Raw genomic sequence first — 19,634 nt, forward strand, 5'->3', positions numbered from 1 at the left:
ATTGGCTGACAGCACTGTTAGGTAAGCGATAAGCTTGTTCTCCGGGGTGTCCTCTACTATTGTTTCAGCAAGAATCTCCTCGGCACGAGCATTAAGAGCCTTGGTGTCTCCCCAGGTAGTGGGGCACACCTAAAGGAAACATTATGGGGCGCTGGGGGGTCGTTGCTCTCCGCAGGAGGCACCTGGGCCTCGGCTCCTGTCGTTGGGGTAGGCCCCATCCTTCTCCGCTGGCGGACTGAGACCTGTGTCTGACGCCGTGGATGTCCATGTTCCTTCTGGTGGTTCAGTGTCGGCTGGGCCATCTGGCCTGCTAGCTGATCGGTTCTTGCCTCCAGGTCGCGGATCTGGACATCTGTCCCGCTCATGATAAGGCTTTACTCTTTTGGCTGGCAGCCAGACAGGACCTGCAGGAATGGAAACAAACGCCTACCCTCTTCCCCATGTTAAAGGTCTATAGGGCCCTGCCAAGAGCCATTTCCCAGCGGACCTCTGTATAAAACCTGAGGATAAGATGACTTTGGCTCTTCTGAAAATGTTTCTCAATTGGAGTACAGAGTGATTCATCACAATTTAAAAAAGTATATGTAAACATGGCTAACATAATCAAATTTGGGGGGGAGGACTCATGAGCTGTTGAAGATACTTCAGTAGCTGAGGAGGTTCCTTGCCACTGATTTTAGATTCATATAACAACGGAAACAACTGTAGAAAGATAGCTACAGAGAGACTAAAGAAGCCTGCTAATGTGTTTATCAGTGCTTTCTCTGCCTCTGTGAATAGAATTTTAGATTCATAGTTTCTGTATTCAGAGTCAATGAGTGGCTTTGTAGAAACATAGGTTTATTATTTGAATATTAAAAACCGGGAGAACCAAGATGGCGGCGTAGGTAGACACACTGCGCCTCCTCGCACAACCAGAACTGACAGAGAATCGAACAGCAAGGGGGGCCAACACCAAGAAAATAGAAAATAACCATTCATCCAGACTGGTAGGAGGGGCGGAGACGGGCACCGGGGTGGAGAGGACTCGAGTGGCTGTGGCGGGACTGAGACTGGCGGAGTGTGGGACAAATGGCGCAGGCAGTCCGAGCACTAGCAGACCCTGTGGCCCCACATTTACACAGATAAACCCAGAGGGCCGGACTCAGAGTGGCGGAGAGCCGGGCAGGCAGAGCAACGGGTAGCACCCCGCGGCACCACATTCGCCCACAGAGAAACTGGACAAACGGCGGGCAGAGAAGCAGACCACATAACCCAGGGCTCCAGCTCAGGGAAATAAAGCCTCAAAACTCTGATTGAAAACGCCCGTGGGGGTTGGGGCGGCAGCAGGAGAGACTCCCAGCCTCACAGGAGAGGTCGTTGGAGAGACCCACAGGGGCCTAGAGTGTGCACAGGCCCACTTACTCGGGAACCAGCACCAGAGTGGCCCAGTTTGATTGTGGGTATCGGAGTGAAAGATTGAAATCCAGAGGAGAGTGAGGCAGGCGCCATTGCTCCCTCTCGGCCCCGCCCCCATGTACATTGTCACAGCACAGCGACCAGCGTTACCCCGCCCCCATGAACACCTAAGGCTCCGCCCCTTAAAGTAACAGACGCGCCAAGACAAAAAAAAAATGGCCCAAATGACAGAACACTTCAAAGCTCCAGAAAAAATACAACTAAGCGATGAAGAGATAGCCAACCTATCGGATGCACAGTTCAAAGCACTGGTTATCAATATGCTCACAGACTTGGTTGAATCTATTCGAAAAACAGATGAAAAAATGAAGCCTATGCTAAGAGAAACAAAGGAAAATGTACAGGGAACCAATAGTGATGAGAAGGAAACTGGGACTCAAATCAATGGTGTGGACCAGAAGGAAGAAACAAACATCCAACCAGAAAAGAATGAAGAAACAAGAACTTGGAAAAATGAGGAGAGGCTTAGGAACCTCCCAGACGCCTTGAAACGTTCCAACATCCGAATTATAGGGGTGCCAGAAGGAGAAGAGGAAGAACAAAAAATTGAAAACTTATTTGAACAAATAATGAAGGAGAACTTCCCTCATCTGGCAAAGGAAATAGACTTCCGGGAAGTCCAGGAAGCTCAGAGAGTCCCAAAGAAGCTGGACCCAAGGAGGAACACACCAAGGCACATCATAATTACATTACCCAAGATTAAACGCAAGGACCTACATCCAAGATTACTGTATCCAGCAAAGCTATCACTTAGAATGGAAGGGAAGATAAAGTGCTTCTCAGATAAGGTCAAGTTAAAGAAGTTCATCATCACCAAGCCCTTATTATATGAAATGTTAAAGGGAGTTACCTAAGAAAAAGAAGATCAAAAATAGGAACAGTAAAAATGACAGCAAACTCACAGTTATTAACGGCCACACATAAAACAAAAACGAGAGCAAACTAGGCAAACAACTAGAACATGAGGGTTGTCATTAAGGGAGTGGGAGGGGGAGAGGGGGATAAAGGTACAGAGAATAAGTAGCATAGATGATAGGTGGAAAATAGACGGCGGGAGGGTAAAAATAGTGTAGGAAATGTAGAAGCCAAAGAACTTATAAGTATGACCTATGGACATGAACTATAGGGGGGTAATGTGGGAGGGAGGCGGGTGGGCAGGATGGAGTGGAGTGGGGGGGGGGATGGGACAACTGTAATAGCATAATCAATAAATATATTTAAAAAAAAAAAAAAAACCGCATTATACTTCATTGGCAATGAATTTTACACTGCTTGGCTCAACCTTTACTTGGTATTTTGCAGGAGTCCATTGAATGAGGATGTTTTTGCTACCAGAATAAAAAAGACAGACGACAATGACAAAGACATAACAGAATTACAAGAACAAATTCACAAACTTCTGTTACAGGTAAAATGAGAGGTTTTTAAAAATTTTTCATTTGTTTATTTTTAGATAGGGGGGAGGGTGGGAGGAAGAGAAGAATAGAAACGTCAATACAAGAGAAATATCGGTTGCCTCTTGTACACCCCCCAACCAGGGACCTGGCCCACAACCCAGGCTTGTGTCCTGACCAGGGATTCAACCAGCGAGCAACCTTTTGCTTTGTCAGATGACTCCCAACCAACCAAGCCACACCGGTCGGAGATAAAATGATTTTAAAAAACAATACAAAATTCCCATGATAGTGTTTTATATTAGTATTCTGTCTTAGTAAAGTCACTTCACAGACATAAACTGCGAAGAGAAGGCCTTACCCTCTGCATTCCAGAGCTTTTTGTCTTCCTCTCTAATGGTTTTAAATTAAATTTTATTAATATTTTTTTCCCTTTTTCTGCATTAAATACACAGAACATTTTGTAATAACTCGTTTTCAGACAAAAGTGAGTCACAGTGAACAGTGAGACAGAGAAGTTATTCTAAGTGAGAGAAGTCTTCTTGTATTCTGAGAATGACCAGTGTGTTCAACCTCTGGGTTTTGGCTTGAGTATTTTTTAGAATAATTCCAGTTTTCAAGGTGGGGGAGGGGGCTGGCCAGTCTCAGTGTCTGGTTATTATAAGGCAGAAGTAGGAAAAACTGCCTGTTGAAAACAGATACCAAAAATGACTTCCATTAGAGAGTCAAGGAGCAAACTTGGAAAGCAGGTGCTGAAGGGGAACCCTCCAGGGCTCGCGCGGCATCGGTGGGGGGCACTCCTGGGAGAGCTGCGCCGAGTATCTCGTTTGTTCTGTCTGTCCTGCACGCAGCCTGAAGAGCAAGCTACCTGCCTATTTTTTTAAAAAAATTTTGTTCCAGAAATACCTGCTTAGACTAGAAAACTAGATTTTGCCCTTGAAAATTACGGAAACAAGAGGGGAATGTTTCTCATGTCTGCATTAGGGTGAAAAGCATCAGCCTTCACACACCTAATACAGGATTTCAGAAATGTTAGTCTTCATTGTGTGATGACTTAGATAAGCTCTGAGGGCTGATGCTTAACTCTAACCTCCACGTGGCCAGTAACCCCCAAGTCGGGCCCCTGTCCTCGCAGCCAGTTCACATGAGTGCGTCCAGCGGCTACGGCAGCCTGGGGAGCAGTGGGTCCCAGGAGCAGCACGTCAGCGTGGCCTCCTCGAGTGAGTCCAGCGGGCCCTGCGGGGAGGACGCCCAGAAGGAGCCGGTGAGTGGGCAGGCGTGCTCCCTGTCCCCCCTGTCGCGTTACCTGGGTCACAGTACCGGTTCTGCAGCTCGGCACGCAGCCTCTCAGTCATGCTTTTAATGTGAAGACCCTCCCTGGTAGCAGAGGTTCTCATCTGTTTGGTTTGGGAAACTGTGAACAGAAAATACCATCTTTGGAAAGTGATATTTGGGTTAATAGTGTGCTTTCTAAATATTAGCATGTTACGGAGAGATTTATTTATTTGTTTTTTATTGAATTTATTGGGGTGACATTGGTTAATAAAATTATACAGGTTTCAGGTATACAATCCTGTAACACATCATCTGTACACTCTATTCTGTTTTCATCACTTCAAGTCTCTTTCTATTACCATTTGTACCCCTTTACACCTTTCTCCCTCCCCGCACCCCCTTTCCCTCTGGTAGTCATCATGCTGCATCTGTGTCTATGAGGTTTTTGTTTGCTTGTTTGTTTTCTGCTGCTTACACCCTTCGCCTTTTTCACCCAGCCCCCGCGTCCCTGCGTCTGACGGTGGTCAGTCTGGGAGCAGACCGACTTAGCTCTGTCCGTACTGTGTGGTGCAGTGGGCAACTGATTCAGGTCGTTGCTTCGCTTTTCATCACCATGTGTTCAGAGAACCAGAAGTTAAGTGTATTTTGTTATGTGCCTTTTAATGTTCATTTTAAAATATTTGAAACACATTTTATTCTTTCCCCTAAGTTGACTTTGCAGCAGGTCTATGCCAGTGTAAACAAAATTAAAAATTTGGGTCAGCAGCTGTACATCGAGTCAATGACCAAATCACCCAACAAGCAAGCATTGCGGACGCGCCCAGGACAGCCTGGCGGTGAGTCAGCAGGGCACCTGGTGCGCCCTGCACTCTTCTGCACAGATGTGGGGTGTGAGTGTGTGAGCGTGGGGCCGTGAGGCCATGCTGCCCCTTCGAGAGTCACTTGCTGGGGTAGTAACAATGCTGATGATGATGGCAGCAGCAATGGCTGTGCTGAAAACTCAAGGGCACTAGAGTGTGGTTGCTTCCCCTGGCTGGTGTGGCTCAGTGAGTTGAGCACCAGCTTGCAAACCAGAGTGTTGCTGGTTCGATTCCCAGTCAGGGCACATGCCTGGGTTGCAGGCCAGGTCCCCAGTTGGGGGCACCTGAGAGGCAACCGATTGGTGTTTTTCTCAAACATTGGTGCTTCTGTCCCTCTCTTTCTCCCTCCCTTCTCCTCTCTAAAAATTAAATAAAATCTTAAAAAACATAATTGCAATATACTTCTAAAGAATCGACTTCTGATACCAGCATGTTCGTAGATTCCCCCTCATGAGCTGTTTGTAAACCAAGCGTTCATTTGAGAATACATTTTAGGTAATAAAGTATATTAAAATACTAATCCCTTCCTGTCATTTCAAACAAATGGAGAACACTTACGACCTAAGTTAAATGAAAAATCTTGGCATTTTTCTTTATATATTTATACTTTTTTCAAATAATGACTTAAGCAGCACTGCATAATTGGGTCAGTCGTGAAAATGGCATTCTTTTGAAAAATTTAACCTACTTGCATTATGTGGCAGAGGAGAGTTCAGTAAGGTAGACATCCAATTTTATTAACTTCTAATTTAGCTGATTCCCCTTCACTTTCCTCCCTGAGTATTAATGTGAATTTGGGAGTTGCTACAGGTTTGGGCACCTGAACATGCTGCACGGTCCCTACCGCTGTCCGTCCACACGGTAGCGGGGAGTTTCCCTCTCTCGGCGGTGACCACTGCCGTGCGTCAGGACTGGACGTGACCCCCACAGCAGGAGGGCCGGCAGCGCGCCCTCCGGACTAGCGAGCCCGCACTGCGCTGTGCCCCTCTCATGTTGGTGGGGTCAGCCTTCTGTGTGTGAGGGTGCCAGGTAGAAATAACAGCTTTTTCTGTCCCTTGAAACTGTCGGATTCCCTCTCTCCTCAAGAGTTCATCTTAAATGTCTGTCTTGCTGTGCGTCGTTATCCCATGTCTTGGCAGAGAAAATTCTTTGGGCGGATTTAAAATCTAAGTTTTCGAAGTGCTTTCTTTATGGCCTGGTCCCGGCAGTGCTGTGTGCTCTGCGTTGGCCCAGGGCCTCACTTCAGGGCCACAGTGTCATGTCCTGACCTCTGTGTGTGTTCTCAGGGTAGAAATCCTTTGTCCCCTCCTGCTGTATTCACTTTCTTACCACCTACCCTCGGGCATCACAGGAAGTGCCATTGGGCACCAAGCCAACACAGCCGTGCTGCGCACTTTTCCTGGCGACACCTAGGACGCGCACGGCACCCGGTGCCCACTCTCGGTGCCAGGACGGCCCCATCGTGCAGGTGGTTTCAGGTCGCCAGCCCTTTGCCCAGTGGCTTCATTCCTTGAGAATCTTTGCCCCAAGTATTTGTTTCACTCTGCTTTTAGAAAATAATCATACAGCTATCTTTTCGTATCAGTGCATTTAGAACTGAGCTCATTTTTAATAGCTGTGTGATACTCTATGGAATGTATTTATTCTGAAGTACCATGATTTCATTTTGCTGAATAAGTACATGTTCGCAAGAATAATGTGTTTTTGGCCCTGGCTGGTGTGTCTCTGTGGGTTGAGCGCCGACCTGCAAATCGAAAGGTCGCTGGTTTGATTCCTGTCAGGGCACATGCCTGGGTTGCCAGCCAGGTCCCTGGTTGGGGTGTGCGAGAGGCAGCTGGTCCAATTATCTCTGGCACACGGATGTTTCTCTCCCTCTCTTCCTTCCTTCCTTCCCCTCTCTCTAAAAATAAGGAAAAATAAAACCTTTTTTAAAAAAGAATAATTATTTTTAATTGTACATACTTTCATTCTCTTTTAGGTGAGCAGAAGGCCTTTTCATCTTTACAGACATTGAAAAACAATAGCGTGAACACTGAGTCTTGTGAGGATTTGAGAAAAGATCAGCATAGCCCATCCTATCAGCAGATAAACTGCATTGATAGTGTTATCAGGTATGAAACACAAGTTTTGATAACAGTAGTTTTTCCAAAAGCATAACATTGTGTCTGTGAAGCCTTTATATAATTTTTTATAGCTGTTGTCTTGATTTTTCACTATAAATCAATATTAGGGACTTCTCGCTTACTACATATAGTTTATAACTCATTCAGCACTTCGGGGGATGCAAAAAATTAGAAGACACATTCCTTCTTGAAGGGGCTACTGGATGGTTGAGAAGAGGAGACCTGCACTTTTCAGGTCTTAATGCTGTGAGATCAGTTCCCCCCACAGTAGGAGAGAGGCAGCCCCGCGGCAATTCAGGCCGGGATGTCGGGGAAGATGCCATCAGGGAAGAAGTACACGGTCAGCATCATCCTTTTTCTCTCTCCTTCAATTGTCAACTTCTTGGCCATCCTAACTGTGAGAAAGCACCTCTGCCCGGCATAGCAGGACACGCGGGAGATTGGCCTACCTGTGCGCCTGCACGCGGGCGGGCGGGCGGGCGGGCGGGCCCTCAGCAGCAGCAGCAGCAGCAGCAGCAACAGATCCAGAAGGGGGCCCGCACGGCCTTCCTGGTAGAGGAGATGGAGAGTGAGCATGGTAGACGGGGGTTGGCCCAGCTGGGCATCCTGAAGTTGGAGGAATCCATTGCTCTATGAGGAGAGACCACAGTGATAGAAAGGAAAAGGACATAGGCAGGCAAAGACAACAGAAGGAAGATGTCTGCCCGGGATTCTGGCAAGAGGACTGTCCATGAACCTCTGGGGGCCCCCACCCCGGACTTGAGGACCCCTCTCTCAGGCCACGGGCCCACCTAAAGCCCCAGTGCTGAGTACACAGTTCTCCCGTTCTGCTCTGCACTTGGTTTTTCCTTCTGGCAGCTTTTTTAAAGGTATGTGCTCCCAACCTTAGCACTGGTAAGGCACACCCAAAACTTGTTACCATAGCACCACTTTCTGGGCGTGTTAAACTGTTAGAAACAAAGTGACAAGTCCTTGCCTAAATAAGAAAGGGGTTTGCTACTTCCAGGGCAGGAGAGGGGCACTTCACGTCAAACACCGTGAAACGCCACGGCAAGGGGATCACAAAGAGAAAATAGCAGTTTTCCAATAACCAGATCCAAAGATGTGGCTGTTGCCATCTAACCGATAAAAGTGCAATCTCCGCTGTATGAAGAAATCAGCAAGCTACCGGAAAACTCAAGGGCAATCCAGCGATCTCGGGAATGAAGCTAACGAATAGAAGGAGTGCTTTACCAAAAAGATTGAAATTCTAAAAAAGCACCAAATTCTGGAACTGAAGAACTCAATAAATGAGATGAAGAATACATCAGAGTCCTGACTGGTGTGGCTCAGTGGATTGAGTGCTGGCCTGTGGATCAAGGGGTCGTGGGTTTGATTCCCAGTCAGGACACATGCCTGGGTTACGGACCAGGTCCCCAGTTGGCACATTTGAGGCAGCCGATCCGTGTGTCTTTTGCACATTGATGTTTCTCTCCCTCTCTTTCTCCAGTCCTTCCCCTCTCTCTAAATAAGTAAAATCTTTAAACGAAAAGAATGCATTGTGGAAATACAACAGGTCAGATGGAAGAATTAATGAGGTGGAGGATAGGAATCTAGAAATAACTATGGTTGAAGAAGAAAGAAAACCAAGATTTTTGAAAATTGAATAAACCCTACAAGAGCTATCAGATACCATTCCAAAAGCCAACGTAAGGATAATGGGTGCTCCGGAAAGAGAGAGCATTTGGCACTATGTTGACGCCAAAACCAGGTAAGGGTACCACAGGAAAAGAAAACTAGATCAGTATCCCTGATGAATGTGGATACAAAGCTTTTCAGCAAAATATTAGCAAGTTTAATAATACATTCAAAGGGTTATACCCCATGAGCAAGTGGAATTTATCCCTAGAATGCAAGGATTCATCCCCAGAATGTAAAAAAAGCATTTGATAAAATACAACATCCTTTTATGATTTAAAAAAAATAAAACATACAAATTGGGTATAGAAGGAACATACCTTAACATAGTAAAGGCCATGTACAGCAAACCCACAGCTACCAGTACACTCAGTGGAGGAAAAGTGTTTTCTCTAAGGTCAGTAACAAGGGTGCCCACTCTCACCACTCCTATTCAATATAATACTGAAAGTCCAGAAATAAAAGGCATCCAAACTGGAAAGGAATAAGTAATATTGTTAGTATTTGCTATGATTTGATCTTACATATAGGAAATCCCAAAGAGGCCGTCAGAAAGCTGTCAGAATTAACCAGCGGTGTCAGTAAAGCGGCGGGCTGCAAAGTCAGCCTAGCAGTCAGTCGCACTGCTTTACACTAATGGCGAAGCATCTGGAAAAAAAGGAAGAAAATCATCTCGTTTACAAAACAATAAAATACATAGGAATAAATTTAACCAAGGAAGTGAAAGATCTGTGCAGTGGGAACTACGAGACTTTGCTGCAAGAAATGGAAGACACAGCAAATGCAGACATCGCATGTTCGTGGGTAGGAAAAATTAATATTGTCAAAACGGCCACACTGCCCAAAGCTATCTACAGGTTCAGTGCAGCCCCCATCAAAACACCAAAGGCATTCTTCCCAGAAATAGGAGCAACAATCCTAAAATTTGCGTGGAGTCACAAAAGACTCCGAAGCAACCCTGAGGAAAAAAGACAAGTCCAGAGGTGTCACACGTCCAGATTTCAAACGACACTACAAAGTTATGGTAAGAAAAATCAGTATGCACACAAACACATCGATGCCATGTATGGTGCCGACGTAGACACAGGTATAATACATTCACCTAGTATTTGACAGGGGAGCCAAGAACTCCCAATAGGAAAAGGGTGGTTTCTTTAGCATACCATGCTGGGAAAATTGAAGAAACACATGCAAAACCATGAAATTAGACCCCATCCAATACCACTCAGAAAAGTTAACTCAAAATAGATCAAAAACTAGAACATAAGACCTGATACCATAAAACTCCTGGAAGAAAACGTGGGGAAGAAGCTGACTGATGCTGTTCCTGGCGATGATTTTTTAATACGATGCCAGAAGTGCAAACAACAACAGAAGTCCAAAAGTGGAACGGCGTCCAACTCAAAAGCGTCTTGCACAGCAAAAGAACAACATTTAAAAACAACCTACAGAATGGAGATTTTAGATAGTAAACACTATTGCAGATGGGGGTTAATATCAAAAAAACACGAAGGGGTCAGTCAACAGCAACAACAAAAATCTGATTTTTAAATGGGTAGAAGAACTAAATAGACATTTTTTCCAAAGAAGAAATCAAAATGGCCAACCAACACATGAAATGATGTTCGACATCTCTAATCATCATGGAAATGCTAATCAAAACCACAATAATGAGCTATTACCTCACACCTTTTCGGAGTGGGTATCAGCAAGACGACGAGACAATAGGTGCCGTGAGGATGTGAAAAGGGAACCCTTACACAATGTTGGTGGACATGTAAATTAGTCCAACCACTGTGGAAATCAGTATGGAGGCTCATCCAAAATTAAAAAGAAATCTATCATACACTTCAGAAGTTCAACCTCGGGGTTGAACCCAGAGGAAACGGAAACAGGGTTTTGACGAGATACATGTACTACTGTGTTTTGGGACAGCATTATTTGTGATAGCCAGGCTGTGGGAACACCTCAGATGCTCATCAACAGATGGATTTTAAAAAGTGCAGTATGTACACAGTGGAATATTATTCAGCCAAGAGAAAGGAAGACAGCCTCCCACTTGGAACAATGTGGATGGACCTTCAGCACAGTACACTAAGCAAGGTAAGTCAAACAGAAAGTCTAGTTCTTATGGTAGCACATACGTGGAATCTAAGAAAGTTAAACTTGTAAAAAAAAAAAAACCAATAAAATGAAGGTTACCAGGGGATTGGGCATGGGGGCAAGTGTGATGGTGTTTAAGGGTACGAACTTAGAATGAGTGGCGAATAAGCCACAGAGATGTAATGCACAGTATAATGACTATACACAGTAAGATACTGTATTGTACAAGGTGATACCTATCTATAACTGCAGTCATATTATAGTATGTTAATATGTCAACATGCTGCGCACCTTAAACCGATACAATGTTACATGTCAAATGTATTCCATTTACTTGTTTAATAAAAGGAGATGCAGTCCATCCCAACCAGAAGTGGTGTTAAAAAAACAGGGGGGGATGGCAAAGTCAGGGGCCAGGTAAGACTACCTGACCTCTCTTTGTCGTCGCAGATACCTGAAGAGCTACAGCATCCCGGCTTTGAAAAGGAAGTGCATATCCTGCACAAACACCACGTCATCCTCGGAGGAAGACAGACAGCACCCCAAGGCAGACGATGTCCAGGCTTTGCAAGGTAAGAGGAGTGCCTTTCGTTGTTAGATGAAAAGAATTACTGCAAAGCCACCCCTTTCTCTCTGTTTCTCTTTAATTTTGTGGCGTTAATTCTTTCATTGCAGTCACAGCCGATCTCAGCCTCATAGCCCTCTTTGCGCCCACAGGTCATCATTTGTCAGTTATCAGTGTCTGAGCTGTTGGGTCTCTCTCAGGAATTTCCCACTGGGGATTACTCTTTTCACGGTCCGTTGTTCCCATCCGCAGCCGGTTCCCAGATCCCGGCCGCAGCTAAGTCGGAAGTGCCTGCTCATGGACAGCCCGCCCGTGCCAAAGGGGGCGCTCCCCGGAGCCCGTCCACGGCGGCACTGAGCCCCGGCTCTGGCATCAGCCAGTGCAGTTACAGCAGCACCATGGTCCACGTGCCACCGCCAGAGCCAGGTACTACACTGACCTTGGACTTCACACAGACTGCACACTACACACGCCGCTGTGAGGAGATAAAAGTCATTGATACCGTTTGCCGAGCAATAATGGCTAAATTACAAATACTTTCTCTTTAATTCAGTTCAAGTATTTTGGGAAATGTCTTCTTATATTGGTTACATATACACACATGTTTTAGACTGTGTTTCTTAGTTATGCCACTTGTCAGTCAAATGAGCTGACCCAGGTGAAGCACTTGGAGCACGGCCTGCAGCGGCGAGCCCGCGGTCTGTGTTGCCGCCGCTGATGCGGGCAGGCCCCCGGGTGGCGGACCTCGAGAGAAGGCGTCTGTTTCCGACTTTGTAGTTGGGCCTGGATACATCATATATATGCAGAGAAACACACACAGAGAAATTTTTGTGTTTGACCACTCTGTTCATTTAACAATATAATGAGTTGGTAAATAACTCTCATATTTTCTTTTTATTCCTTTTTAATGCCTTAATGCTTTAATTCTTTTGACTTACTCACTACTCATCACAAATTGGTGGGTGAAGGAAAAAGTAGTGGCAGCTGTGTTGACATCAGGTTTTCAGATTAGCTCTGATTTGCCTTTGGGTTCTGTGGTATGTCCATCCACACGGGCTGAGCTGTCACCCTGTGCCTCTCCCTGTCCCTCCATGGTCCTCACAGAAGCCGCCCTTCTGCCCTCACAGCGCCCCCTTCCGGGGAGGGTGTAGTGCTGATGGGGCTGTGGGCTGGTGGGGAGAAGCCAGAGACAAACTGTTGTGGGATCAGATGGTGCTGCTGATGAGTCAGAGAGAGCTTGTTGATTTTTGAACCACATGAATATATTACAGATTGAAAAATAAACTCAAAGATAAAAAGGAACATTTTGAAAAGTTTAGGGAGATAGGAAAATATTTACAATAAAAGCAAGATTTAAATAAATACATAAGTTCAGGTACTACAGCTCTATAAAATGAATATACAGATGTACAAAGAATATAAAGACAGGCAGAAAAATAGAACGTATGTGCTAGGTTGATGAACTTTTTTGTATTCTGGCAGTTATAATGTTCATAAAACTTACTGAAAGGTTGTTAAATTGGTAAAACTAAAGAAATGCAAATAGTCGTTAGCAATTGAAATTAAATCTTTCTTCTTCCACCTCAGCAGAATTGACTCCAGCCGAGGAAACCACCCTCGCCTGTGAGCCTGGGACGCCCCCCACACAGGCGGCTCCTCTGACCTCAGAAGACTTCAGGCACGTGGGGCTCACGAAGGCTGTCCTGTCGGCCCACACGCAGAAGGAAGAACAGAACTATGTGGACAAATTCCGGGAGAAGATCCTGTCGTCCCCCTACAGCTCCTACCTTCAGCAAGAAAGCAGAAGCAAAGCTAAAGATTCCTATGTTCAAGGTAATTACGTTTTTTAACTGCATTCCATTCCTGTACATAGCTGTCAAGTTTGTAAGTCATCTGTGAGTATCAGGAGGGTAGGGGGCAATGAAACTGATGAGGAACTGACAGACAGATGCTGACATCAGTTTATTTTCAGCATCACTTGTACCCGGGATTTTGTTCATCTTCTCAGAGCTGCTCACTGTCCCTGAGCAGACAGAGTGGGTGTTGTAATCTCCCTGTCACCCCTGCCCCTCCCCGCACACGGCAGCCTCCCTCCTCTACAGTTAGGTCTCCACTGTGTGCCTCCTCTCTGTCCTCTCAGGAGACTCGACGTCCAGGCAGACCCGGCCGGCTGGATGCAAGAAGGGGAAGCACAGGCGTAAGAAGCTGCGAGAGCCGCTCGACAGCCAATGCGCTAAGGACACCTTCTGTCCCCACATCAGAGCAGACGCCCAGAACCTGCCACCCTGGTGCTCGGCCCCCGCCTCCACTCTCCACACCCCCGGCCTGTCGCTCCCGGCTGTGGTGGCTCCCGGCCAGGCCCCGTACCTCGTCCCAGTTGTCCCTCTACCCACCGTGACCTCACTGGGGAGAGAGCACGCAGCCTCGGTGACAGCACTGGACTGTCTGCCCAGGCTGCCTTTCCCAGCTGTCCCTTTGCCTTACGTGACCATTTTCCTGCCTGACCCCCCCGCCTGTCATCTGTTGGCACCAGCGTTCTCCCCATGTCCACTCCTGGGAGCAGCAGGCCCTTCTGAAACCCCGATCTCAGTGTCGGCAGTGGCTCCACACGTGGCAGCACCACCTCTAGTCACCGACCAGAGGAGGGCTGGGGAGCCCTGGGACAGCCAGAGCGACGAGCCCCCGTTTCTCAGCTCGAGGGGCAGCTCGCCGCTGCAGCTGGACTTGCTGCAGGAGGACCTGCCCGGGTCCTGCGCATCTGCAGAGCAGGTGAGGAGGAGTGGCGCCCAGAGCGGAGGCGGGAAAGGACCCGCTCTCAGCACATGACTGAGGAAACTGCTGAAGTGGAGGTTCTCACCCCGGGCTCCGCACAGGCGCCGGAGCGGGACAGTCCCCGTGCCAGCCACTGTGGTTCCATGGGAACGGCCCCCAGCCCTCCAGCTCTGGTTTGAAGGCAGGAAGGGGAGAGATCTGCCGTGTCCCGGTTTCTTAAGATACTGAGTGTGGTTTTCCCAAAGCACTTCCACATTTTCGGTATGATCTAAGTTTTATCCGCCTCTAAAGTTCGATATCCACTCATTAACTTACCATGTTCATTGTCTATGAAATGCGTTTCCTTACCTGCGACTGAGGCTGTGGTCTGGAAAGACAGGAGTAAGCCATACCAACAAGACAGGAATTTCGCAATCTCCCTAGGGCAGCGGGTGTGTGGTGGGGTAGGAGAGTGTCAGTTTGCCAGTTTTACTCATCAGTAAAGTAGGCAGTTTATAGTTTCACATTTGTACGTGCCATTTTCAAAAATTGAGAATTTTTTTGGTCAGTTTTCTTCAACTTTTCATCCCATTACTTAAAAAGGCATTCTCAGATTTCCAAGTGACATTTTGGAATAGGGTCCAAGATGAGTGTGAATATTTACACGAAGTTATTCTCAGTCTTCCCTTCAAGGTATAATTACCCTTTTCTTTTTAACACATCCAAATCAAGAAAATGTGCCTAATTTTGAAAGCCTAACATGAGTGCGCTTGCGAGAAATCTTGAGGCCCGGCAGTACAGCCCAGGGAGCAACTCCTGGGCTGCGGAAGAGACGTGAGTTCAGATACCAGCCCTGCCACTTGGTAGCTGATGGGTCAGCTAGGCAAGTTATTGAACTTATCTTTGCCTTCGTTTCCCTATTTGAAAAATGGAAAGATTAATACTTCATAGCTTATTCTGAGGATTAAACAAATAATACTTATAGAGTTCATCCCGCACCCACAGGCAGTGTGAGTTCCAGGAAAGCGGGACCTTTGTTTTGTTTACGGTTGTGTTCCTAGTATGGGGGACACTGCTTAGAACGTACAAAATGTTTGGTGCCTCTGTTCTGAATGACAAAAAAAAACACTAATGCACACAGTTGTATGGCCTGTAGCATGTAGTCAGTGCTCAAAAAACAGTGTCTTGAATTTTACGTACAGAGGAACTTGGGCCACATTCTTGGGGACAGGCCGTCACTGTTCAGCATCTCAGTTTTACCTGGCATTTTATTCTGTTTGTGAAGTGAAAGCTCTCCCAGTTATTTTGTAACATGTTACAATTGTTTTCTTGTGTTCTCACTTTCTAGCAGTGTGTCACAGACCACAGCGGGAAGGGCAGCCACCGTTGTACTGCGGGCGCCCTGTCCCTTCCCCAGGAGTCTCCGTCTGGACCTGGCTCTGCGGCATCAGGTAGGGGGTCCAAATGATGCTTTCCTCAGGCTCTGCTGCCCAGAGGTCTGTGAGGATGGGCTGCTTCATTTCTGCACTGATGTTTTTTCCTTTTCCTTTTTGTTTTTTCATAAGCTTTATTGGGGTTTATTTACTTACAGCAAGACGCACCACATTAAGGTGTATAAAACAAGATTTCCGAGAGACAAATATGCTAGAATCCCCACCACCACAATCACCAGATGGAGCGCCTCCCTCCCCAGGGACATTCTCCTGGGACCGTGGGGTTGGCCCCTGCCCTGCCCTTCTGGCCTCGGGCCTCCACCCACCCGCCCTGTGTCACGGGAGGGGTGGTTTTTCTGCAGTGCACGTCGATGCAGTTGCCCAGCACGCGGCCTTCTGTGTTGGGACTCTCAGCACCCAAGGTGCTGCTGAGCTCCACCCTGACTGCTCGTCAGGGGCCTGCCCCTTTTCTCCACTGAGCAGAGCGACACCATGTAGCTAGCTATTCACTGGGTGATGGGTATTGGGCTTCCAGTGTGGGACTCTCAATGCTGTGACGAACTTTCTAGTCTAAGTCGTTTTGTGGACACAGGCTTTCTTTTCTCTTGGGTAAATACCCCAGGAGGAAATTGCTAGGTCATGTATACGGCCAACTTTATAAGAAACTGCCAGGCCGTTTTCCAAAGTGGCTAGACCATTTCGCATGCCTGCGAGCAGCGCGTGAGTGCTCCAGCTGCAGCGTGTCCTGCCAGACACGGGGGACTGCCCGTCGTTTAATCTCAGCCATTCCCGTGGGGGAGTGTAGGGACACCTCATGGTTTCCCTTCGCATTTTCCTGTTGACCAGCGGTGTTGAGTGTCTTATAATGTCCTTGCCATCATATGTGTTCCGGTCTTTTGCCCATTTGGGGGAGTTAGTTTTCTATTGAGTGGTAAGAGGTCTGTACGTATTCTGGATATAAGTCCTCCATCAAATATTTGTTTTGCAAAAATTTCCTCCCTGTGTGTGGCTTGCCTTTTCATTTTATCTTTTATTTTTAGCTTCATTTTAAAGAGCAAAGTATTTTTTAATGTTAATGAAATCTAGTGGATCACTTTTTTATAAGTTGTGCTTGTGTGTCCTCTTTAAGAAGTCTCTCCCATCTTCCCAGAAGTCACTGAGATGGCCTCTGTCTTGGACATTTTACAGTGTTGGCTTTTAGAGTTAGGGCTGGGATCCATTTTCAGTTGATTTTTGCAGACGGTGTGAGGTAGGGATCAATGTGCTTGCCTCGCACGCAGATATCCAGTGGCTCCTGCCCCACGCATTGAAAAGGTTACTCCTTCCCCCCACTGAGTTACCACGGCGCCTCTGTTGAAAACAACTCGGCCGTCTATGTTAGGGTCTGTTTCTGGCCTCTGTTCTGTTTATCATTATGGCTAGCGATAGGGCAACCCCACATTTTTCTGATGTAGCTTTCAGGTAAGTCTTCAACACTGGTGGCTTGAGTCCTCCAACTTTATTCTTCTTTTTCAAATAATTTTGAATATTGTAGGTCTTTTGTGCATATAAATTGTAGAATCAGGTTCTTGGTTTCTACAAAACAAAATACAAAAAAGCCTGCCAGATTTGATTAGCGTCATGCTGTCTCTGCAGGCCACTTTTGGAGGAATCGCCCCCCTGTGAGTGTCGAGTCTGATCCACGTGCATGATGTGTTTCTGATTTATGTAGGTCTTTAATTCTTGTCAGCAGTGTTTACAGTTTTCTGTGTCCAGGTCACACACATACATGTTTTACCAAAATTGTCCCTAAGGATGTCACATATTTGATGCGATAGTAAACGATAGAGACCTATAGCAGGATTACCAGGCTTTCTGATGCTCCTTCTGGGGACAATGGATTTCTTGCAGAATGAGTCCTACGTGCCTTCCTCCGTGGCGGTGGCCTTGAGGGTTTGGATAAGCAGAGAGTTGATCACTGGCTTTATGAGCTGACGTTTTGACAGTTACACAAAGTCAGGGAGAAAGAAGTCTGAGGTTTTGCAGACAGTGTTACTGAATGGCGGGCTGCTAGCTGAATGGCAAGGGCACTGCTGCGCGTCTGCAGAGGAACAAATGGACAAGCAAGTGAGAAAGGGGAGCTGAGACCTTGGTGATTTAGGAGGGGGAGCTGAGATGGAGCCATTCTAGGGGCTCTGTGAGAGGGCATAGCTCAGGGGGCTGAGGAAGAAGCCTGGGAACGATCCAGGAGCTGCAGGTGGAGGTTACCTGGCTGACAGCCATGCTGGGAGGTGACGAGCATCAGGTCATGGCCACGGTCACTGAAGAACGAGGGCCAGCCTGGCACACCAGTCCCTGAGGGACGTTTTCTAATTTGTTGTCGTGTTGACTCTTGACAGGAACCAGTGAGAGCAGCGTATGTTTTGCTGGCAGTGACTATTCCTCCGAAGCCACCCGGAACGGGCAGCAGTCTCCGGGTGTGCAGACGAAAGCAGCGCTTCCCAGCTTAGCGGGCGAGTCCATCTGGACGATGATAAAGGAGACCCCCGAGTGCATTCTCATGACCTACCAGGTGCCTGAGAGGTGAGAAGGCCTTCAAAGACCCACTTCCATAGGAGTTTCTCAATGGTTTCTCAATACAAAGTGATTTTTGAATGTTTTTATACATACTCTTAGGGAAATGTATTTTCAGATTCACTCATTTGAAGTCCAGTAACGAGTGATTTGTTAAAGCAGGGGCCGGGGCGGGAGTGCCGCACGCATGTGGGTCCAGGCTAAGCAAACTTGTCACCTTCATGAGGCAAGAGGATGACGAGAAGGGCAGCGCTTTCCCAGGCGGCACCTAAGCGCGGGGCTCCTCCTCCTAGGCTCTGGGTCTTGCTCCCACTGCAGGCAGAGGAGAGCCCTCTGCCCCCTCAGAGCTCCGGGCGGGTCTTCTCCGCAGAGGGAGAGCTCTAGCTCCACCAGCTGCACAGGGAGATGATGCAGTTGCTTCTAACGTGTACCTCGTGTGTGGTAACGAGATGCAAAGCACATTCCAGACCACGAAGAGTGGCCCTCCTTAGGTGGGCCTTGTCCAGGACTGTTGAAGTTGCATGTGTCCATTTTGTTTCAGAGTCACAGAAGTTGTCCTGAAAGAAGACCTGGAAAAGCTGGAGGGCATGAGGCGTCAGCAGCCACGGTTCTCCCCCGGACAGAGGGAGGAGCTGGCCCGGGTGCATTCTTGGGTCCAGAGCCAGACTCTCCCTCCAGAAATGGATGTCCAAGTAAGCACGCCACAAAGCTGTCACAGGTGGGGTTCCCGGGGCTGGGCAGGTCCTGGGCCCTGAACATGCATTGCATGACCCCACTGAAAATTTCAGTCCTCCCAGCTGCTGCTGCTGTGCTAGGTGTTGTCTCCCCTGCTTTGCCAGTAGACACAGAGTGAGGAACGCAGACACTAAAGAATTTGTGTAAGGTTACACAGGTCTCCAGATTTTCGGTGCAGGTCTTTCCGACTGCAAGCATTTTTTGATTCCACCACTTGGAATATTCCGGGGCCATAAGGAGCAAAGACACCTGCTCTGATACGTGACTACCAGAGTGTGAGATGCAGGAGGTTTGCATCTCAGATCTGTGTGCGTGACCGAAAAGAACTCAAACTCAAGATGTATGCTTCACACCAGGGCAGCATCCGCACGTAGCAGGAGTTTCTAAGGACCCAGGTGTTCTTCCCACTCCTAAGAGGTCTTCACACTGAGCCCAGATGCAAGCATCCTGTCCAGGGATGGTCCCCTTTGCTGGTGGGCCCAGGGTCGGCTCTGGGGTGATGGCTGTGACAGTGATGCAAGGGGATGAGTGAAGTTAAAAGTTACAACAAGCAAATAGAAAGGTAGACAGATGTCCAGAAAAAGGCGTATGAGACTTGTGGGTTGAACAAGGCATGGGAATCCACACATGTTGTTTGAGGATGGCCGGATACCGTCTCTCCAAAGTGCAGGAGCTGGGCTGGTTACTCTAAGCGTCTCTAATTTTTG

The 19,634-nt window shown here is 47.4% G+C and overlaps 1 protein-coding gene across 8 annotated transcripts in view; it reads left to right on the top strand.

The window, feature by feature from the left end:
• The window catches only part of PER3 (period circadian regulator 3), a gene marked incomplete at its 5' end in the record, with an annotated part of 41,341 nt that overhangs the window by 18,869 nt on the left and 2,838 nt on the right, over nucleotides 1–19,634 (top strand). For 6 of the 8 annotated variants that reach the window (XR_008426350.1, XR_008426352.1, XR_008426353.1 and 3 more), the window contains 11 exon segments: nucleotides 2,761–2,866; nucleotides 3,988–4,116; nucleotides 4,837–4,963; nucleotides 6,966–7,098; nucleotides 11,341–11,462; nucleotides 11,708–11,881; nucleotides 13,043–13,288; nucleotides 13,596–14,224; nucleotides 15,555–15,657; nucleotides 18,018–18,201; nucleotides 18,734–18,884. Coding sequence is in view for 4 of the 8 variants with exons in the window: in XM_053920140.1 (XP_053776115.1) it covers nucleotides 2,761–2,866; nucleotides 3,988–4,116; nucleotides 4,837–4,963; nucleotides 6,966–7,098; nucleotides 11,341–11,462; nucleotides 11,708–11,881; nucleotides 13,043–13,288; nucleotides 13,596–14,224; nucleotides 15,555–15,657; nucleotides 18,018–18,201; nucleotides 18,734–18,884 (2,104 nt within the window). 8 annotated transcript variants of the gene reach the window in all.

This window comes from Desmodus rotundus, chromosome 3 (assembly GCF_022682495.2).
Source record: "Desmodus rotundus isolate HL8 chromosome 3, HLdesRot8A.1, whole genome shotgun sequence".
NCBI classification, from domain to species: Eukaryota; Metazoa; Chordata; class Mammalia; order Chiroptera; family Phyllostomidae; genus Desmodus; species Desmodus rotundus.